The 23,549-nt window shown below is 40.0% G+C and overlaps 1 protein-coding gene across 3 annotated transcripts in view; it reads left to right on the top strand.

Moving 5' to 3' along the window:
• DENND5A (DENN domain containing 5A) overlaps positions 1-23,549 on the top strand; it is a 112,580-nt gene that overhangs the window by 19,937 nt on the left and 69,094 nt on the right. For all 3 annotated transcript variants that reach the window (XM_027578364.2, XM_027578362.2, XM_027578363.2), the window contains exon 2: positions 23,150-23,221. In XM_027578364.2, the coding sequence (XP_027434165.1) occupies positions 23,150-23,221 (72 nt within the window). The remainder of the gene's footprint in view (positions 1-23,149; positions 23,222-23,549) is intronic.

Raw genomic sequence — 23,549 nt, 5'->3', positions numbered from 1 at the left:
AAATTATCTATAGATTGGAAAGGGTAGAACTGAATTATGAGAGGAGACCCAAACCTGAGACCATTAAGTATTTATATAGGAGTATTTAATTCCTCCGAATGAATTCAAGTCTCTCTTTTTAAAAAAATTTTATTTATTTGTTGCGGGAGGGGAGAGAGAGCACAAGCACAGGGAGTGGCAGGCAGAGGGAGAAGCAGGCTCCCTGCTGAGCCAGGAGCCCGATGTGGGACGCTCCTTCAGGACCCTGGGATCTTGACCTCAGCCGAAGGCAGACGCTTAACTGACTAAGCCACCCAGGCGCCCCTGAATTCAAGTCTATTGACCCAAACAAATTATACCCCAGAGTTCTATAAGAGTACTGGGATGAGATCATTTAATTGCTGTGTCACATCTAAGGAATATGGAATTACCACAAAAAGACATATTTTCAAGACTGAGAAGGTAAGAGTTTGACATTTCTAGTCAAAATCTAGAATAGTTTATTAAGGATATGGTATGAGGATTTAGAAAAGGAAACTGATTATTAAGAGCCAACACAGGCCCACTAGGAACATGTTAGGTCAGACTAACTACATTTTCTTTATTAAGGAGGAGTAGACTGGTAGAAGGGGTGAATAACTATCACTACCATTTTTGGATTCAAGAATGGTTTGATGGGAATGATTAGGATATACATGGGGATAAGAGACAGATTTGAGCTGTATGATGAAGGAGGTGATGCAAAAGTAGCAGTATAGAAAGAAGATGTTCCAAAAAACATAAAATGACTTAATAGGAACACTAAAATGTAAGGCTTTTAGGGGCACCTGGGTGGCTCAGTCGTTAAGTGTCTGCCTTCGGCTCAGGTCATGATCCCAGAGTCCTGGGATCGAGCCCCGCATAGGGCTCCCTGCTTGGCAGGAAGCTTGCTTCTCCCTCTCCCACTCCCCCTGCTTGTGTTCCCTCTCTCGCTGTGTCTCTCTTTGTAGAATAAATAAAATCTTTAAAAAAAAAGTAAGGCTTTTAGTTGGCTGCAACTTTGATTTATGTCAAAAAATTGTGATTTTAGCTTGCATCATAGGTATTGTCAGAGAAGTGGATAGTCCTGTTTTAAATGATGTTAGTTAGACCACACCTAAATAGAGTACCAATTCTAGTTCTAGGAGCTAGGGAGGTGGGGGAACTGAAAACCATGTCATAGGAATTACATTCAAAGGAGCAGACTTGTTTTATGACCAGTAAGTGGCTCTGACAATAGGTCCCACAGAAGAGTTTCAGAAGAACTTGGAGTTACAGAATTGGCAACAATGTTGGAATACAGTATTTTGGTAGCACTCACTTGAATAAATGTAGATTGGCTAATAAGGCAAAGAAGCCTATGAAGGTCATTCTAAGCAGAGAATAGCATCTAAAAAAGAATGAAGGCATGATAAAGCATGCCATATTTTAGGAACTACAAGTCAGTTGGTGTGGATAATGTCTAAAGAGGGAGAGAAGGGTTGGATAGGAGGTTAAGACTGGAAAGTTGGCAGGTGCCTTATTGAAGGTGGAGGAACTGGAGCCCAGGAAGATGAGTGATTTGCATAAGGTTTGTATTGAACCAGGAGGAATTCCAGGGTTTCTTACTTCCCTTCAAGAGCTCTCTCATTCTCTTCCTTTAGGTGTGTTGTTTTAGGTTTACTTTAAAATGGTCAGGCTATGCCCTCTGTTTATAAAAGGATTCTGAATAATCACACAAGACTATCTTTTACATTCTTTAGCAAGCTAAAGAAACTTTTTTTTAAGATTTTATTTATTTATTTGACAGAGAGAGAGCACAAGCAGGGGGAGCGGCAGGCAGAGAGAGAGGGAGAAGCGGGCTCCTTGCCGAGTAGAGAGCCCGATGTGGGACTCAATCCCAGGACCCTGGGATCAGGACCCTGGGATCATGACCTGAGCCGAAGGCGGACGCTTAACGACTGAGTCACCCAGGCACCCAAGCTAAAGAAACTTACCAGAGAAACTATGACCTATAAGCAGTAGTTTGAAGGGTATAAACAATCCCAGTTATTATGGTTTTTTTTTGAGATTTTATTTGTTTATTTGAAAGAAAGAGAGATAGGCTAAAGGAAGCAGGCTCCCTGCTCAGCGGGGAGCTTAGTGTGGGGCTCAATCCCAAGAAGGCAGACACTTAACCGACTGAGCCACCCAGGCGCCCCATCAGTTATTACGGTTTTAACTTTTAGAGACAGGCAGGCTATAGTCTAGGTTATGCTGGAATCAAGAACTTTTCCCACTTTACCATGCTATTTGCTTAGAAGAGAATTTTTTCTTTGCTAGTTCAAATGATAGATGCTAGGATGAACAATTGCACCTATAGTGATGCAGCAGTTAATAGCTGTGCCAAGAAGATGTGTTTATCAAGACCTTGTGATAATTTTGGTTGTGATTGATGTGGTTGTAGCTTATTGTTCCACTGCAGGCAGGGTTGAATTTCATGAGAAGCAGGTTCTTGAGGCCTCTCTACTTGTTTTTTAGTCAGGGTTCTATCCAGGGTTGATATCTAGCCTATATACCATATGTGTTTGGCTAGTGTTTATTCTCATTGGTTGGTGTCCACACTGCACTAATAGTTAAATATTTTGAAAATTGTGTCTACCTCTAACCATCTCTCTTCTATCATAAGCCAGACGTGAAGATTCTCTAATTTGTTTGTGGTTTGTTTATAAAGAGAAATTGTCTTTTTCTCCTCATGCTCTTTATAAGAAAAAATCCTAGAAACAATTTTCCTTTACATCCACTTAGTGATTTATTTATTTAATTCATTTATTTTTTAAAGATTTTATTTATTTATATGAGAGAGAGCGTGCGCACGAGCGGGTTGAGGGGCTGAGGGAGAAGCAGACTCCCCACTGAGCAGGGAGCCCAATGTGGGGCTCGATCCTGTCACTGTGGGATCATGACCTGAGCCGAAGGCAGACGCTCAACTGACTGAGCCACCCAGGTGCCCCCACTTAGTGATTTAAAAGCTAGTTTCAAGGGTGCCTGGCTGGCTCAGTCTGTTAAGTGTCCCACTCTTGATCTCAGCTCAGGTCTTGATCTCAGGGTTGTGAGTTTAAGCCCTGAGTTGGGCTTCCCACACAGCATGGAGCCTACTTAAAAAAACAAACTGATTTCAAACATTTATGAGACAACCAAGGAAATTTGAAAACTGACCAGAGATTTGTCATTAAAGATTTTTTTGGTTAAAATTTTCTAGGTGAGGGGCGCCTGGGTGGCTCAGTTGGTTAAGGCTCCAACTCTTGATTTTGGCTCGGGTCGTGATCGCAGGATTGTGAGGTCAGGTCCCCATAGGGCTCTGCACTCAGCACCAAGTCTCCTTAAGATTCTTTCCCTCTGCAGCGCCCCGCCCGCACACTTACACTTGCTCTTTATCTCTCTCTCTCTTTTTAAAGATTTTATTTATTTGTCAGAGAGATCACAAGCAGGGAGAGTGGCAGGCAGAGCAGGCAGAGGGAGAAGCAGGCTCCTAGCTGAGCAGGCAGCCCGATGCAGGACTTGATTCCAGGACCCTGGGATCATGACCTGAGTTGAAGGCAGACGCTTAACAGACTGAACCACCCACGTGTTCCCTCACTCTTTCTCTCTTAAAAAAAAAAAAAAAGTCTAGGTGTATTCATTGTATTATGATTATATTAAAGGAATAAAGGCCTTTTAGAGACACATGCTGAAATATAGATAAAATGATGTCTAGATTTGCTTTAAAATAATTTGGTATGGGAGAGTACAGATTCAAAGTAAGATTGGACAGGCATTGATAATTATTGAAACTGGGTGATGGATACATGGTAATTCATTGTACTTTTCATAATAAAAAGTTAGGGGTACCTGGGTAGCACCGTGGGTTAAACTCTGGACTCTTGGTTTTGGCTCAGGTCCCCAATCCGGCCTCTGTGCTCAGTGGGGAGTCTACTTAAGACTCTCTCCCCCTCTGCCCCTCCCTGGCCCCACCCCCTGCTCTCACTCCCTCTCTCAAATAAATAAATCTTTAAAAAAAAAAAGTTAGAAGCTTTTGTCCTTCAAAAACACCTCTGCATTAATAAAATTATAATTAGGTTTCTAAAAATTCTTAAAGATATATCATTGGTGGTTATAACTTCTGATTGCCTTACACTAATTAGAAGTATAACCTGAGATTAATATACTTCCAGCCAAAGGCAAAGAAATTTGACCTTTTAGTAATATTTTCACATAATTTCAATACAGCTTTTTGAAATATTAAAAATGATACCCCATCCTATCCTTACTATTTCCTTTATCAACCTCTAGGTGGGAGCCATTGTCTCTAAAAAATTTTATCAACCTTGTTTGTATCTAGAGTTCTTACTTTTTTTTTAAAAGATTTTATTTATTTGGGTGCCTGGGTGGCTCAGTTGGTTAAGCGACTGCCTTCGGCTCAGGTCATGATCCTGGAGTCCTGGGATCGAGTCCCACATCAGGCTCGCTGCTCAGCGGGGAGTCTGCTTCTCCCTCTGACCCTCTTCCCCCTCATGCTATCTCTCTACCATTCTCTCTCTCAAATAAAATCTTTAAAAAAAAATTTAAAAAAAAAAGATTTTACTTATTTGAGAGAGAGAGAGAGAGAGAGAGCGCCCCTGCATGCATGCACAAGGGAGGGGGAGGGACAGAGGGAGAGAGCGAATCCTCAAGCAGGCTCCCTGCTGAGTTGGGAGCCCAACCCAGGGCTCCATCCCAGGACCCTGAGATCATGACTCCAGCTGAAAGCAATAGTCAGGTGCTCAACTAACTGAGCCACATAGGCGCCTCTGTATCTAGATTTCTTAACTATAATTAATAAATGTTTTTCATTTTCTTTTTTTCTGTGTGTATTGCTTTAATGGTTAGATTATATTCCATTGTGTTGATGTACCAAACTATTGTCTTGTTGTATATTTGCTTTTCTTTTTCTTGTAGTGTAAATAGCTCTACTATGAGAAAGTGCCCTATTTATTTATTTATTTATTTATTTATTTATTTATTTATTTATTTATCAGAGAGAGCAAGAGCGAGCACAAGCAGGGGGAGCATCAGGCAGAGGGAGAAGCAGACCCCCTGCTGAGCAAGGAGCCTGATGGGGGACTTGATCCCAGGACTCTGGGATCATGACCTTTAGCCGAAGGCAGACACTTAGCCAACTGAGCCAACCAGGCACCCCAAAATTATTTTTTTTTTGAATGCTATTGAGGTGCTATTTTAGTGGTTGCTATTTTTTTTTTTTTCTGGTGCCTTTTGGGTGGAATTTTAGTGGATTTAGCAGCAGATTAAAGGTTTTTTTTTTTTTACAGCTTTTATGATGTCATGCTAGATTGGTCGAGCTTGTTTCAAAGGTGTCACTTTGTGGGTTGCAACCTTTTCAATGTTTAATTCTGTGACTCCCATACCAAAGTTTTTGGGTTTTTTTTTTGCTTTTTTATTTATTTCTCTTTTTTTTACTTAAAAATTTTTATTATGTTAATCACCATACATTACATCATTAGTTTTTGATGTAGTGTTCCATGATTCATTGTGCGTAACACCCAGTGCTCCACGCAGAATGTGCCCTCTTTAATACCCATCACCAGGCTAACCCATCCCCCTACCCCTCTCCCCTCTAGAACCCTCAGTTTGTTTTTCAGAGTCCATTGTTTCTCATGGTTCGTCTCCCCCTCCATTTTACTTCCCTTCATTCTTCCCCTCCTGCTATCTTCTTTTTTTCTTTTCTTAACATATATTGCATTATTTGTTTCAGAGGTACAGATCTGTGATTCAACAGTCTTGCACAATTCACAGCGCTCACCATAGCACATACCCTCCCCAATGTCTGTCACCCAGCCACCCCCCCCCCCCCCCCCCCACCCCCCCACCACTCCAGCAACCCTCAGTTTGTTTCCTGAGATTAAGAATTGCTCATATCAGGGCGCCTGGGTGGCTCAGTTGGTTAAGTGACTGCCTTCGGCTCAGGTCACGATCCTGGAGTCCTGGGATCGAGTCCCACATCAGGCTCCCTGCTCGGCAGGGAGTCTGCTTCTCCCTCTGACCCTCTTCCCTCTCGTGCTCTCTATCTCTCATTCTCTCTCTCTCTCTTAAATAAATAAATAAAATCTTAAAAAAAAAAAGAATTGCTCATATCAGCGAGGTCATATGATACATGTCTTTCTCTGATTGACTTATTTCACTCAGCATAACACCCTCCAGTTCCATCCACATCATTGCAAATGGCAGGATCTCATTCCTTTTGATGGCTGCTTAATATTCCATTATGTATATATACCACATTTTCTTTATCCATTCATCTGTCGATGGACATCTTGGCTCTTTCCACAGTTTGGCTATTGTGTACATTGCTGTTATAAACATTGGGGTGCACGTACCCCTTCAGATCCCTACATTTGTATCTTTGTGGTAAATACCCAGTAGTGCAGTTGCTGGATCGTATGGTAGCTCTATTTTCAACTTTTTGAGGAACCTCCATACTGTTTTCCAGAGTGGCTGCACCAGCTTGCATTCCCACCAACAGTGTAGGAGGGTTCCCCTTTCTCCACATCCCCGCCAACGTCTGTCGTTTCCTGACTTGTTAATTTTAGCCATTCTGACCAGTGTGAGGTGGTATCTCATTGAGGTTTTGATTTGGATTTCCCTGATGCCGAGCGATGTTGAGCACTTTTTCATGTGTCTGTTGGCCATTTGGATGTCTTCTTTGGAAAAATGTTCATGTCTTCTGCCCATTTCTTGATTGGATTATTTGTTCTTTGGGTATTGAGCTTGATAAGTTCTTTATAGATTTTGGATACTAGCCCTTTATCTGATATGTCATTTGCAAATATCTTCTCCCATTCTGTCAGTTGTATTTTGGTTTTGTGGACTGTTTCTTTTGCTGTGCAAAAGCTTTTTATCTTGATGAAATCCCAGTAGTTCATTTTTGCCCTTGCTTCCCTTGCTTTTGGCGATGTTTCTAGAAGGAAGTTGCGGCTGAAGTCGAAGAGGTTGCTACGTGTGTTCTCCTTTAGGATTTTGATGGACTCCTGTCTCACATTTAGGTCTTTCCACCATTTGGAGTCTATTTTTGTTTGTGGTGTAAGGAAATGGTCCAGTTTCATTCTTCTGCATGTGGCTGTCCAATTTTCCCAACACCATTTGTTGAAGAGACTTTTTTCCATTGGACATTCTTTCCTGCTTTGTCAAAGATGAGTTGACCATAGAGTTGAGGGTCCATTTCTGGGCTCTCGATTCTGTTCCATTGATCTATGTGTCTGTTTTTGTGCCAGTACCATACTGTCTTGATGATGACAGCTTTGTAATAGAGCTGGAAGTCTGGAATTGTGATGCCATCAGCTTTGCTTTTCTTTTTCAACATTCCTCTGGCCATTCGGGGTCTCTTTTCGTTCCATACAAATTTTAGGATTATTTGTTCCATTTCTTTGAAAAAGGTGGATGGTATTTTGATGGGGATTGCATTGAATGTGTAGATTGCTCTAGGTAGCATTGACATCTTCACAATGTTTGTTCTTCCAATCCATGAGCATGGAACGTTTTTCCATTTCTTTGTGTCTTCCTCAATTTCTTTCATGAGTATTTTATAGTTTTCTGAGTACAAATCCTTTGCCTCTTTGGTTAGATTTAGTCCTAGGTATCTTATGGTTTTGGGTGCAATTGTAAATGGGATCGACTCCTTAATTTGTCTCTCTTCTGTCTTGTTGTTGGTGTATAGGAATGCCACTGATTTCTGTGCATTGATTTTATATCCTGCCACTTTACTTAATTCCTGTGTGAGTTCTAGCAGTTTTGGGGTGGAGTCTTTTGGGTTTTCCACATACAGTATCATATCATCTGCAAAGAGTGAGAGTTTGACTTCCTCTTTGCCGATTTGGATGCCTTTGATTTCTTTTTGTTGTGTGATTGCTGTGGCTAGGACTTCAAATACTATGTTGAATAGCAGTCCGTACCAAAGTTTTAAGGCATATTAACAGTCTGGAGAAAAAGAATAATTTTAGTTCTCTTCACAAGAATTGAGCTTTCATTGAAAACAGGTGGAAGGATGGAGATGAATTAACTGTAAATCTTGCCTTTAGTGAAGTCACAGTTTAGTACAGTTCTGCCATTTAGATCTGTCAGAGAGTACATGCTACTAGATCAGGAGAACAGTCACGTATGTTGGCAGTGATTAGGGAAAGCTGCATAATAAAGGTGACATTTGAACAAAGTCTTGAAGGATAGTAAGGACTTAGATCTAGAGGATGTGAATGGGGATTGGTAAAAGGTGGATCAACAAGGAACTCTTGGGCATGTTGAGGCGCTATCGAGTCATCCTGTTTGACTGGAAATATGCGATTCAGAGGATAGTAATGGAGGCGAGGGGGAACAAATAAAACAACAAGGATGTGTCAGTAGGTTGTATGACCAAAGAATAGTGGGGGAATGGAAAGATGATGGTATTTGTAACAGCTTTACGACTGGTAGCTGCCCCTGTTGCCTCATAAGTAACTCATTTGCAGGACACTTGCTACCCTGTTAGTCATTCTGCCAGGGTCCTCAGTTTAGCATTTAGCAGACCTAATGATTTTCCAGGAAAAGGAGGATCAGTGTTTGTAGGGTTGTTGATGTTAATGAACTGATTCGTTTTCAGAGTGTGTCCAGACAAGAGAGCATGAGAAATACAGAAGATGCTGGAGGAGAGCAAGAACTGAGGTGGAGAAAGGTGGAGAGAAAGAAGGGACATAGCAGTTGCTCCTCTGGCTCTAAGAAGCTTTCACCTAAAGCTCTGGCAACAGTGGTGGCTCTGTCTTGGTTTTCTTCCAAGGACTGATAGAAGGCCTTAGCCTCATGTCTGCTCTTGCTAAGCTCACTTACTGGCAGATTGTCTCCTCCCTTCTCCAACCTCCACCATTCACTATTTTAGCCTCATTTGTTTCTCTTCCATCCCAGCTGCCCAAGGCTCTGAGGGGCCCTGTGCTAGAGGGTCCTAACTGCTAGAGGGTAGGGCAGCATGGTGATTGGTGTCACTAGGTGCACGGAAAGGATCCAGGGGATTTTGGGTTGCGTTGCCTTTAGTTAGGGAGGAACCCTCTCATGAGCTGTGGGTTGAGAATACTACTCTGTATCACAGTAGAGAATTTGTGGTTTTATGGCTTTTTAGACTCTTTGATGAAGATTACTTACCTGTAGAATATTCCTTTCCTTACACCAAACTTGTACTTCTTGACTGCTGTAAATTCTAGTGTTCTGAGAGACATCCACTCGGTGTCTGGAGGGGTTTCTAATCCCATTTTGTGTCCTACTCATTGAATGATTATCTATGAGCCAGTTTCCTTATCTATAAAATCTCTTAGGGTTGTGATGAAGCTTCATGAAATAATATATGTGAAAGTGGTTTCAGTGGATTCCAAGTGGTACATACATATTTTTCTTTTTTTTTTTTAAAGATTTATTTATTTGAGAGAGCGAGAATGAGAGAGAGAGAGTACATGAGAGGGGGGAGGGTTAGAGGGAGAAGCAGGCTCCTCGCTGAGCAGGGAGCCCGATGTGGGACTCGATCCAGAGACTCCAGGATCATGACCTGAGCCGAAGGCAGTTGCTTAACCAACTGAGCCACCCAGCCGCCCCTATATTTTTCTTTTTCTTTTGCATTAAAGGTTTCTCATTTCATACAATACAGAGAGGAGGAAATGTGCACAGTAGTTGCAGTACAGAAATTAGGAATTCGGTTAGTATTCTAAATCAGTTAAAAAGTATCTTCTTCATCAGCCAGGAGAAATGCACTATTAAATTATTTATATATATTCTTTAGTGCAATCACTTTATAATAGAGATTATATATGGTCATAGTAGGAAGTTCAGAAAATACAGAAAAGTATAAAGAAAAAAATAACAATCACCCATACTTCCACTTTCCAGAAGTCATATAACCACATTTAATATTTTGTGTATTTCTTTTTATAATTTTTTTCTGAGTTAAATTAGTTAAAATATCATATATTTCAAGCAAGCTATCATTCTTTGTAATTTATAAGAAAGTTATTGCCATAGGTGTATAAGAACATCTATTCTTTTCTTTTTTAAAAAATATTTTCTTGGGGGATGCCTGGGTGGCTCAACCAGTTGAGCAGCTGCCTTCGGCTCAGGTCATGATCCTAAGGTCCTGGGATCGAGTCCTGCATTGGGCTCCTTACTCAGCAGGGAGCCTGCTTCTCCCTCTGCCTGCCGCTTCCCTAGCTTGTGCGCGTGCGCTCTCTCTCTCTCTCTCGGATTTAAAAAAATCTTTTTTTCCTTGGGATACCTGGGTGGCTCAGTAGGTTAAGCATCTGCCTTCAGCTCAGGTCATAATCCCAGGGTCCTGGGATCGAGTCCCACATCGGGCTCCCTGCTCAGAGGGGAGCCTGGTTCTCCCTCTGCCTGCGCCTCCCCCTGCTTGTGCTCTGTTTCACTCTCTCTCTCTGACAAATAAATAAATAAAATCTTTAAAAAATATATTTTCTTTTTTAAGTAGGCTCCATGCCCAATTTAGGGCTCAAATTTAAGACCCTGAGACCAAGAGTTACATGCTCTGCTGACCGAGCCAGCCAGGCACCCCAAGAACATCTATTTCTTTGCTTCTTTTAATGTTCTGATTTAAATTTTTTTGTGCAATTTTTCTTATATGTAATCTTATTTTTTGAGGTAGGTAGGATATAAAAACCACTATTTTCAGTATTTTGTAAGCTCTGTAGAATAAGGTATTAAGTTTCTTTTTTTTTTAAAAGATTTTATTTATTTATTAGAGAGCGTGTGATAGAGAGCATGAGCAGCGGAGAGGTGCTGAGGAAGAGGGAAGAGCAGACTCCCCACAGAACAGGGAGCCCGAAGCGGGGCTCAATCCTAGGACCTTGGGATCATGACCTGAGCCGAAGGCAGACGCTTAATGACTGAGCCACCCAGACACCCCAGTATTAAGTTTCATTGGAGTTACATTCACTAGGCTTTTAAAGTGCTTTAACTGTGTCTCTATTTCCTTTCCTTCCTTCCTTTCTTTTTTTTTTTTATTCCTACCTGATGATATCCAATCAGGAAAACTGTTAAGCTGCTTAGTGAAGCAGTTTCTTCTCTTTGAGATTTGCATCATCTGAAAGAGTCGTGTGTGTGTGTGTGTGTGTGTGTGTGTGTGTGTGTGTGTGTGTGTGTGTGTGTGTGTGTTTAAATACGAGTCTTGTAGTTTGTCCTTTGGGTGGGACTTAATATGGATACCATTAAAGCAGTGGTTTATGGAAGTTTTGGGTTCGTAAATCTCTTTGAGAATCTGATATAAGCTGCAGATTCTTGCCGTAGCTCCATGAGCCTGGGTTGTTTGATGTCTTGGCTTGTTAAGCCTATTGCACAGTGAACCTGGGATTGAACCTGGGATGCCCCTTTACTTTATCTTGGAGTTATCCTTTGTCGCTCTCTTGTGATGGATCCAGTTTCCTGCATCTCATGTGTACATCTTTCCTGGTTATTCTCTAGTTTTGGCAGAGCACCTTTTTAATTTCCACAAGCTTGTTGTTTGTCTTTTAATTTCAAACAGTTTTATTGTGATGAAGCTTACATACCATAAAGTGACTCCATATTCCCCCATTGCAGGCAGCCACAAATGTACTTCTTGACTCTGTGGACTTTCTTATTCTGGACATTTTATTTAAATGGGATATAATTTTTAAAACCTTTTCAGTAAACTTCTTATTTTAGAGTAGTTTTTTCCAGAAGGAAGACTATAGAGGTAAATGCCATTCTCATCATATTATATTAAAAATACATGCATATAGGGGAGCTTTGGTGGTTCAGTCAGTTAAGCATCCAACTCTTGATTTCGGCTCAGGTCGTGATCTCAGGGTCGTGAGATTGAGCTTCACTTTGGGCTCCACGCTCAGCAGGGAGTCTGTTTGAGATTCTCTCTCTCCTTCTCCTCTTCACTCCCCTCCTCCACCACTCCCTTTCTCTCACTCTCGCTCTCTCAAATAAATAAATAAATCTTAAAAAAAGAATACATGCATATTATTAACATGACATCACTGTTGATGTTAATCTTGATCACCTGGTAGTGTTTGTCAGATTTTTCCAATATAAAGTTACTCTTTTTTCCTATGAGCAGCCCATACTTAAGGGGCAGGGAGTTACTTTCCACCTCTTTGAGAGCCTAGTATCTGTATAAGTTATTTGGCGTTTTTCAGCACAGGAAATTTGTCTATTCTCCCCCTATTTATTTAATCATTTATTTATATTAGTATGGACTCATGGATATTTCTTTTTAACTTTGGATTATAATTCAGTGTTTTTATTTTGTTGTTCTAATTATTCTAGCTTTGGCCATTGGGCAATCTTTCAGTTGGCCCCCGTGTCTCTTTGATGTGCCCCTGTCATCATGGGTTTTTGAGTATTTCCTTACTTTTTGGCATTGCAAAATGCTCCAGGCTCCTCCCATGTATGCCCTGTTCCAGTTAAAGAATGAGCCATTTCTCTAAGCAGTCCTGATTCTTTTATTGGTGAATGGTATTAGAAACCAAGATATGGGTGCTAGCTGTGCTGTCTCTGGGGTGTTGTTGCTTCTAGGCCCTAGGATAGTACTTTTTGAAGCATTCTTTTTTCTCCATAATTTTCTGTTTCCTCAAAATTGCATTGACTGGCAAGAGGTGTCTTTCACTAATCTTAGAGTCTTTTCCCAAGTGTCTTATGATCCCTGGCTGTCCATTTACACTTAAGAATAAAGCATCAAGAAGCAGATTGGAAGCTTGATGTTCATGGGAAGAGGGATTGGTTTCTGAGAGTGTCACTGGCTGTATGGTTTCTTCCCTGGAGTATGAAGGTCTCTAGGTCTTTTTTCTTGGGCTGGTCAGATTCTTAGAAAACATTCCTCTAAATCTCTGCCTCAAGGGCATAATCCTACCTGCCAACTTTGTGAGAGCCAAGTAGTGGAAGAGCACTGGGGAATCTCAACATTCAGTATGTAAAATTTTTGTTTTTCTGTTTTTAGAATGATACCTTACTCTCAGCTGTGCCTGTGGTTTCCCAGCTGTTGATGCTTGATACCTCAACTATAATCCCAAGTATAGATATACTCATTCTTTTTAAAAATTTTATTTTTCAATTGAGATATAATTGACATATAATATGGTATTAGTTTTAGGTGTACAACATGATTTGATATATGTATATATATTGCAAATGATGATCACATTAATTTTGGTTAACATCCATCACCACATAGTTTCAATTTTTTTTCTTGTGATGAGAACTTTTAAGATCTACTCTCAACAACTTTCAAATATACATTAGAGTATTGTTAACTGTAGTCACCATGCTGTACATAACATCCCCAGGTCTAACTTATTTTATAACTGGAAGTTTGTACCTTTTGACCACTGTCACCTATTTCACCCACCTCACTCATTCTTTTATTTATCCCTTGTAAAGAATAAACTTCCAGTTTTCTTCTGGCATGTTGGAGGCTGCACAGAGTGGGGAGAGTCTGGGGTGGGGTGGGGTCTAGTTGGTTCTTTTATTTAAAAAAAATTGAGATATAATTAATGTAACATAAATTAACCATTTTAAAGTGTACACTTCAGTGGTTTTTAGTTTATTCACTGTTGTGGAGCCATCACCATTATCTAGTTCCAGAACATTTCCATCATCCCAAACAGAAACTGCATACCTATTAGCAGTTAAGTCCCTTAGTAACCACTTTCTGTTTCTATGAATATGCCTATTCTGGATATTTCATATAAATGGAGTAATACAATATGTAGCCTTTTGTGTCTGGCTTCTTTCACTTAGCATAATGTTTTCAAGGTTCATTTGTGTTGTAGCATGTAACAGTACTCCATTCCTTTTAATGGCTGAATAATGTTCCATTGTATAGTTCTACAACAATTTATCTTTTCATGAGCTGATGCCAGCTGGTTCTTCTATAGACTTTCAACCAGTTCTTCTGTTTTTAGTCGCCCCCCTTTTAAAGATTTTATTTATTTTATTTGTCAGAGAGAGAGCACAAGCAGGGGAGTGGCAGGCAGAGGGAGAAGCAGGCTCCCTGCTGAGCAAGGAGCCTGATGCGGGACTCCATCTCGGGACCCCGGGATCATGACCTGAGCCAAAGGCAGACGCTTAACCGGCTGAGCCACCCAGGCATCCCTTTAGTCCCATTTTTATCCCCACTTCCAGAAGTGCCTGATGCTACAAGTTCCTGAGCTTTTTGGAGGTTATATTATATCTTAGGTTTCTTTAGTCTGCTGTCAGGAACCACTCATCCTTCTGCTTTCCAGCTTCTAAAATTTTGTTGCTGTCACCTTCACTTTCATTCTGTGGCTATGCTCCCCTGACCCCCACCCCTCTACTGTTGTTTTTGTGGGGTTTTGGGAAGAGAGGCAGCAGAGGGAGAACTAATGCTTGCCTTCTGCTCACAATTTATTTTTTATTTTTTAAAAAGATTTTATTTATTTATTTATGAGAGAGAGAGCGAGAGCACAAGCAGGGGGAGCAGCAGAGGGAGAGGGAGAAGCGGCTCCCTGCTAAGCAGGGACCCTGACTTGGGGCTCCATCCCAGGATGCTGAGATCATGACCTGAGCCAAAGGCAGATACTTAACCGACTGAGCCACCCAGGTGCCCCTACTGCTCACAGTTTAAAAGGTGCAATTTCCATGCTGGGTCAGACTCGAGGCCCAACTGTTACTAAGTCATGAAATGATCAAGCTGGAAAAACCTTTATAGATTAGCAACTCGACCTCTACTTCTTAATCTTTCAGGTGAGGAAAGTGAGACCCACAAGACTCAATAAATTGTGTAGGTCACACAGCTAGCGAGTAGCCAAGGTAGGACCTCAGCTCTTGTCTCCTGCCTTGTAGGCTAGTTGCTTACCATTAATTTAGGCTGATTATTTTAAAATTTGGTATTGAGAGCATGAAGATTGTTCATATTTGTCCTCTGCTATTTCTTTTCTTTTTTTTTTTAAGATTTTATTTAATTGACAGAGAGAGAGATAGCAAGAGAGGGAACAAAGCAGGGGGAGGGTCAGAGGGAGAAGCAGGCCTCCCGCCAAGCAGGGAGCCCGATGTGGGGCTCAATCCCAGGACCCTGAGACCATGACCTGAGCTGAAGGCAGTCGCCCAACCAACTGAGCCACCCAGGCGCCCCAGTCCTCTGCTATTTCTTACTTAGAGATCCCAGTCCACTGGGTTTGCCTAAGTCCATTTTTCTGGAGGGGCTAGCTTTTAGAGAAAAGTGCCTATGTACATGTATAACTGCTGGGAGTCCTTACTCTGTTAAATAATTCATTACAGTATGTACTGTATATAATTCAGTACAGTATATGTATATCCAACTCACACGACAGTGTTAGACCCATCTGAAAGACTATGAATTTGATAGCTTGTTGCTTCCCATAATAAACAGAGCAAATTACGTAAGTTCAAGATGTTAGCTCAACAGATGTGTGTCCTGCCAGGGTTTTTGGCTGGGCTAAAAGGGAAGCAGTGTCTACACTTGATATCTTGCTACCAAAGTTTTGTCCTAGCTGTTGTTTGGAGCAGTCCTGTTTGGATAGGTTCTCAAACCCTAGACTCTTGTTAAAACTGGGTACATAAGAGGTACTAGATGCAGGAGTTGGACTAGGTGTGGAGCAGCCTGGAAGATGTCAAGCAGGAGGCAAAACATCAATAAAAGTAATGGCTGTATACCTAAATCTGAAGTTATCGGACAAAATATATTGAGAAAGAAAGTCAACAGATTCACCTCAAGGGGAAAACAAAGAGGTAACAGATGGTTTCTGTTGCTTTCATTGAAAAGCCTGGTGAGCAGCTTTTCTGGGTTAGTGCCTTAGATAGAAGAGGCCTTGTGGTGTGTCCAAAGTGGGGGGCAGCTCACTGCCTGCCTTCTGGGTATTTGTGAATGTCTGACTCCTGAGCACACGTCAGCTGGTGATATGGGCGAAGGTACAGCTTCTCTCTTCAAGGAGCAAGTTACCCTCTCTATGCCGCAGAACCTATAAATTTACCTCAATTTCGTATGAAGAAGAGGTGAGGGCAAGTGATGAGTAGAGTATAGTGTTAGATGGTTTTCTGTAGCTACCAAAACTCAGCTAGTCTTACTGTGTTTTTTAAAGCTGTCCTCATTTAAAAACTGCTGATAGTAATGAAATAGTCACCTAAAAGGAGTAGCAAGGTTAATTTTTGTTTAGTTAGAAATTTGCATTCCCTTCTCTTACTACACTGTGCCCCATCAAAGATGGCAGGAGATGATCTCTGATTTATTCAGGAGTTCAGAAAATTATCTGAAAGACAAGGAGGATTGAAATGCTGAGGGAGTAAGTGAATTGGTGAAACACAAGCTGATTTTTCAACATGTACCAGATAGAAGTATGAGTTGGTAGTAATACTATATTTTTCGATGGGCAGTCTGTTTTAGGAATGTTTATAACAGGAAGAATACAGTGACATGTTTTAGTGCAGGAAGTAAACTGATCATAGAATGAGTGGCCCTGAAGTGGTCACCAGTGTCACCAGCAGGATCAATTTTAGGACATCCCAGAATGCCAATATGCAAATGACGACATAATAACCTGGTTGTATCCATTCCCAGAGGAAGAAAATTTTATCACTCTTGCTGTAGATAATGTTAATTAGACCCTATAGGATTGGTGTGGATATGGTGAGGTGTGAGGCAGCCTGGATGTGACCCTAATGTTTTGGTCCTGGAGTGAGGGATAGCTCAGCTGCCTTTGAAGAGTTTGGTCCAAGTATAACTTTGGATATTTGAATTTTATTGCCTGAAGCCTCTGCTTTAAAATCTTGACAGGTTGTTAAAAACATTAAATTTTTTAAATTAAATAATATTTTTTAAAAAACATTAAACTTTTTGAGGTAATTTCAGATTCATATGCAGTTGTAGGAAATAATACAGAAATGACACTCTACCCTTTACCGAGTGGTAACATCTTGCAAAGCTACTGGATGCTCTTACAACCAGGATATTGACATTAATACACTCAAGAAACAGAATAGTTCCATCACCCCAAGGATTCTTGGGTGTTGCCCTTTTATAGAACCCTTCTCCTCCCCATCTCTGACCTCTGGCAACTGTCACTGTGTTCTTCATTTCTAAAATTTAGTAATTTCAAGAATGTTGTATAAATGGGATCCTGTAGCATGTAAGTTATTGGGATAGGCTTTTCTCACTTGTGTAGTACAGGTCTGCAAGCAATGAATTATCTTAGTTTTGTTTTACTTGAAAATGTTTTTATTCTGCCTTCATTTTTGAAGGATTTTTTTTCTGCATGTAGAATTCTGGGTTGACAGGGTTTTGTTTGTTTCAGTACTTGTATGGTGTTGTTCCATGTCTTCTAATCTCTGTTGTTTCTGGTAAGAAAGCAATGGTAATTTCAGTCATTTCTTTAATGTATCATGTTTCTCTGTCTCCTTTCAAGATTTTCTCCTTAATAATCTTTCTCTTTTTTTTCCTTTCTTTAAAAGTTTGACTGTGATGTACAATTTTTTATTTTCTTGGTATGTGTTGTGCTTAGAATCCACTGAGCTTTTTGAATCTGTAAATTTATGTCTTTTACCAAAGTTGGGAAATTTTTGATCATTATTTCTTCAATTAAAAAAAAGTTTTTAAACCTCATTTGCTGTCCTTTTCTTCCGGGGCTCCAATTAAATGTATATTAGACTTGTTGCCCCACAGATCTCTGGGGTCCTCTCCCATACTCTCCTTTCTCTCCCTAATTTTTTTTCCCTCTCTGTTCTTCAGATTGGATACTTTTTGTTGATCTATTTTTTTATTTTTTATTTTTAAATATTTTATTTATTTATTTGACAGAGAGAGACACAGAGAGAGGGGGAACACAAGCAGGGGGAGTGGGAGAGGGAGAAGCGGGCTTCCGGTGGAGCAGGGAGCTCAATGCGGGGCTGGATCCCAGGACCCTGAGATCATGACCTGAGCCGAAGGCAGACGCTTAACGACTGAGCCACCCAGGCTCCCCATCTTTATTTTTTTATAATTTTGTTAAAGTAGGCTCTGTGCCCAGTGTGGGACTTGAACTCACAACCCTGAGATAATGAGTCACATGCTTTACTAGCTAAGCCAGCCAGGCACCACTGTTGATCTATTTAAATTCACTAACTCTTCTGCATCTCCAATCTGCTGTTAAGCCCATCCTCTGAATTATAGAGTCTATTTTGCTGTTGAGATCTATTTTTTCATTCATTATGGTCATAGCTGATTCTTTCAAGTTTTATTTATTTAAGCAATCTCCAGTCTCAGTGTGGCACTTGAACTCACAGCCCCAAGATCAAGAGTCACATAGTCTACTGACTGAGCCAGCCAGGTGCCCCGATCATAGCTGTTTTAAAATCTTTGTCTGCTAACCCTAATATTTGGATTAAGTCAGAGTCAGTTTCTGTTGATTGACTCTTCTCTGGAGAATAGATCATGTTTTCCTGTTTCTTTATAAGCCAAACAATTCTGTTGAGTTGTGTCCTGGATACTGAGTATGATACGTTGTAGACATTGGATTTTTCTTCTTCTTCTTTTTTTTTACCTTCCTCTAAAGAACGTTGAATTTTGTTTGTTTTGTTAAACTCTGTTCCCGTGCAGTGAATGGCAGTTTAAATCTCAGTTCAGTACTTTTAGCCCTAACTTGGTTGCTTGAAGTCTGTTCCATGCATGCATAGTTTAGGGATTAGCCAGCCGTTTGGGCAGAATTTATACACAGAGTTTGAGGCACCTTCTTTTGGTTCTCTTTGGAGTTTCCCTCTCTCACTTCTCTGTTGTGGTTGCCTTAAAGTCTGTCCTCTGGTTTGTGAAGCTAGTAAGACTATGGGTTTTTAGCTGAATTTTAGCCATCTTTCATGGCACAGACTGGGACCTGGCTGGCCAAAAGCCGTAACAGGAGACACTTGCTTGGTGTCATTACCTTTTTCCAAGTTTTGACCCTCTCTCTTCTGTCATAATCTGTTTTGCCTTTTTGTTCCCTAGTACTTCAGGTAGTTTTTTATATTCTGTCCAGTGTTCATAGTTATCTGCAAGAGAGTTGGTCTCATAGGAGCTACTCTTCCATGACTGGAAGCAGAACCACCATCATGCTAGATATAAATTCTTCTTTCTCCTTCTTCGATTTTGTTTATTCATTTGACAGGGAGAGACAGAGCGCCCAAGCAGGGGGGAGCAGCAGGCAGAGGGAGAGGGAGAAGTGGGCTCCCTGCTGCGGGGTTCCATCCCAGGATCCTGGGATCATGACCTGAGCCGAAGGCAGACGCTTAACCAACTGAGCCACTCTGGTGCCCTAGATAGAAATTATTCTGTTGGTAAAGTCAGTTTTTTTCATTTGTAGTTTCACAGATGTTTGTATTATCCTTCCCATCTCTTCTAAGAGACCAGATAAAAATGCCCTTAGCTCTTGCTCTTTTTTCTTTTTTTCAAACTTCAAATTTTATGTAAAGCTTCTTAAGTGTATGTCAACTCTGATTACTGATAGGTTTAGAAATTGAAATACTTTTATTTGGTATATCTAATCCAAGATAGAGGTATAACAGATGTGTCCCATAAATGCTTTCCTAGGAAGTGATGGTTACTTTTATTTTTCTTTAATCTAAGCTAACACTATGTTCTGGAGAAGCTTTGTGTAATTTAACATAAACCAGGTGGGGATTTGACTGTATTGGATCTTTTTCACATAGCTCTTTGGAACATGCGTTTTCTTATCTGCACTACCATTTTAAAACTATCACTGTTTCCCACAGATGTAATACATCTATTATAAATGTGTAACTTTGAGATTTTGGTGAACTTTTTTTTAAGATTTTGTTTATTTTAGAGAAAAAGAGCGAGCCTGAGTGGGGTGGAGGGAGGAGGGAGGGGAGAGAGAATCCCAAGCAGACTCCCCACTGAGTGCAGAACCCGGTGTGGGACTTGATCTCACAACCCTGAGATCATGACCTAGCTGAAATCAAAAGTTGGATGCTTAGTAATTTTATTTATTTATTTTGAGAGAGAGAGAGAGCATTGTGAGTGAGCACATGGGCAGGGGGGTGGAGAGGGAGAGAGAGAAAATCTCAGGCAGACTCCTCACTGAGCATGGAACCTGATGTGGGACTGGATCTCATAACCCTGAGATCACGACCTGAACCATGATCAAGAGTTGGATGCTTAACCAGCTGAGCCACCTAGGCTCCCTTGGTGAACATTTTCTGATGACCTTTCAGATGACTTCACATACAAGTTTTGAGGATAAGATTTTTTTCTTTTTTAACTCATTCACATATGTGTGTATGTGTAAAGAGAGAGAAGTTTGCATCTACAGGCTTCTTACGATAAAAAAGGAGAAAATAATGTCATCATCAACCCAGAAAGCACTTATTTAATAGTGCATATATTTTATTTTAGACTGCATGTAAACCTACCCATTTAGGTTAATCTCTAAGTGGTGAAATGTTTCCTGCCCAAATTGGAGAAACATTTGGAGTTTGGGCTTCTGACTTTTTTGGATCATGGAACCCTTTGAGAATCTGATGAAAATTGTGTTTTCTCTTTAGAAAAATGTACATATTTTCATACAAAACTTTGTAAATCATTTCAGAGAGTTTAGGGGTTCCTTTGAAGCTTCTCAGTTGTAAGCATTCCTTATTTAGGATTATTCAAATCAAGCTAGTACCAATAGGCTAATAGCAATACAAATGTCATTTTGTTTCTGGCTTGGTCAAAGCAGAGCCAGTAAACAAAGAACCTGTCAGAAGTCCTTGTAAGGCATGCAGGCTTAAAAAAAATCTATTATGATTTATCTGAATTGTACTTTCTCAGGGACAGATTCACAAAGATAGACTGACACCCAGTTGACTAATTTTTAAGTTGCTGTTAGAAATGGGCCTTAGTTCTGGTATCCAGACCTGCTGACTCTTGTGGACTCTGTATGTGTTAGGTGAATAAGTAATTACTTTTTCCAGGACAGTAGGACAGTTGTTGCAATGTCTTATTCCTAATATCGTTTGAATTTCCAAAAGTCTAAATAATTGGAGACTTAAAGGATCTGACACATGTACAGATTTCATAAGGTGGGTCTGTGTAGATGTTCTGGAGGCATTAAGTCTCTATTGCTTATTCTCAAAACTTAGCCCTCAGTAAATGATGAAAGACTGAATTGTTTTAATAAAAATATCTTAGGTTTGTGAATCACCTTCCTCTGTGACTTTTCTGATACTCTATATAAGGTGCTGTAATGAACATGATTTGGTCTCAGGACTCTAATACTGCTTTATACACCCCCTTTCCCCTTGCAGTGAAAATACTATGCTCCCGATACTGGTCCAGTCTAATACACAGAAGGACTTATGTCTAGGATTGGCAGTCTCAATGGTGCCTTTACTGACTCTTTAACAAGAACCTGACTCCTTAACAAGAGATCTTTACTTAGCTTGTTTGAAGAAGGGGCAGGAGGTGAAGAGGTGGTGTGGAGGATAGAGGATCTAAAGACCACTTCTCTTTGTGATTCATAATCTCCCCCTCCTCTTTGTCTATACTTCAGGTCAGTTCATCATTTTCACCTCTGGCCTTTTCTCAGTGGTTGTTTAAAATGGTCTGGTCACTTCATAACCATCTTAAAAAAATACCCTTCTCTAAAGGCTTTCATTAAGGACAATGGAAACTGCCCTGATTCCTGTTTCTGTTCAAATATTTTGTAGTTTTTAGTGAGGAGATTTTTTGGCCTAGTAAGGAAGAAATGAGCAAACTGACAACTAAAAGTGAAGAAGCTTAGGAGGAAGACATAGTTATCTTCTCAGAACTGAATACAGTTTAAATATATATTCTGAGACTTTCAGACTGTAGACAAGATCATTATGTCAGCTGCTTGCTGTTTAATTTTTTTGTACAGTAAGTGCAGCCTTGCCATGGGTGTGTTCTTCGCAGGTGTTATTGAAAGCTTGAGACTAGCTGTACATAGCCATAGGGGCTTTATTGCTACCACTGTTACCAGCTGCCTGCTGATTTTGCCAGTCTTCTTTAGTGAGGATTACCAGATGTATTTTGAGAGATGAAATTTGCTGGAAAAGAGTTTCAGAAAACTCAGTTTCGAAGAAGGCAGGAAATGAGAGGAATTGAAATTGTGTTACTGCTTTACTAACAGAAGGAAAGTTGAGGCTTGTCAGAAGTTGAAAATTATGAATAAGTGGGCTTCTGATGATGATGATGGACAAAACCTGAGAGAAAGTGGAAGTGAATGTTTTAGTTATAAATGATAACTTTCTGACTGGAATCATTATTAATTTCTGGAACAGGTACCTTAGAATTACTGTAAACTCTAGAAACCTAAGATGCCTCTGGGATGATTTTAGAGTGAAGAACTGTGCAACTTTAGGTTTATCCCAGTCCTGTGTTGGAAGAATGCATCTTCCTTAATCACCAGCTCCTTTGGGTTCCAAACCAACTCAGAAAAACTATAGTTAGAACAGAATTTGTATTATCAACTAGAACATGTGAGCAGGATCCTGTGCAAGTGTGCTCTGAATGGTTGGCACATAGACTAAAGATCTGGAGCCTCCCAGATAGTAACCTTCCTGTGAAAGGGTTATTTGTGTATGTTCTTTTTTCCTATACATTTGAGAGTAAGGTCCTGAGGATAGGTGCTTTTGTTTGTCTCTATCCCCTCAGTAACTAAGGCCCTTGTATGACATGATTACTCAATAAATATCAAATTCATTCGAATTGTTTTTGATCATGATTTCCACATATTTTTCCATGACTCCTACTAAATTTATTTGTTTGAAATATTTAGGTACATTTAATTGTCCCCTATTCCCTAACTCCTTAGGAAAAGCAGTATTTGGGGCAGGATACTTTGGGATAAAGTACCAGTGACTTTATAGTAATTTGATATCTGTTGAACTCTTCATGTCATTATGCTGTATTGTAATGTTTTTTCAAACTGTGAATTGTGTTAGTAGTCTTAGTTTGGTTTAATGATAGAGAGTAGAAATTACGAAAGGGCATCACACAGAGTAAGGGTAAGTATTATTTTGTGAAATTTATTTTAGGCAAATTTATATGTACACATCATTTATATATTTATTGCTTCATGATACAACATTTGTTTCATACTGGAGTCATGGTCAAAAAAGTTTGAATACTATTGCTTTATTGTAATACTCTGTTATTTCATTTATCATATAGCATTATGCCAGTACATACAGGCTTCTAAAGCCAGGGATGGTGCCAGCCCTTTCATTTCCAGTACGACTGAAGGTAAAAACAAAACAAAATTGAGAACACCCATAGCTTTCTGGTGGCATTTACATGTCTCTACAAAGTGGTATTTTGTACCTTTGACCTTCTAACTTTCTTGTGCCTATTTTTGACCAGTAGGTTTTTCATATTTGTGTCTGTCTAGGTGGTGGGTTCTTTGGTTCTTCCTCTTTTCACTTTAATGTTCTTTATTTCAGTATATTCTAATGTTTTTAGGGGGAAAGGGGAAACAAAGTAGAATTTTAGAAATTTCAAATGATTCTGAATTGACAAAATATCTCATTAGATTTACCCTGAAATTTGCTTTTTTAATATCCTTGAATCTTTT

The sequence above is a fragment of the Zalophus californianus genome, chromosome 11 (assembly GCF_009762305.2).
Source record: "Zalophus californianus isolate mZalCal1 chromosome 11, mZalCal1.pri.v2, whole genome shotgun sequence".
In the NCBI taxonomy this organism is placed as follows: Eukaryota; Metazoa; Chordata; class Mammalia; order Carnivora; family Otariidae; genus Zalophus; species Zalophus californianus.
The sequence above is the reverse complement of the archived record's forward strand: the minus strand, read 5'-3'. Positions and strand labels throughout refer to the sequence as shown.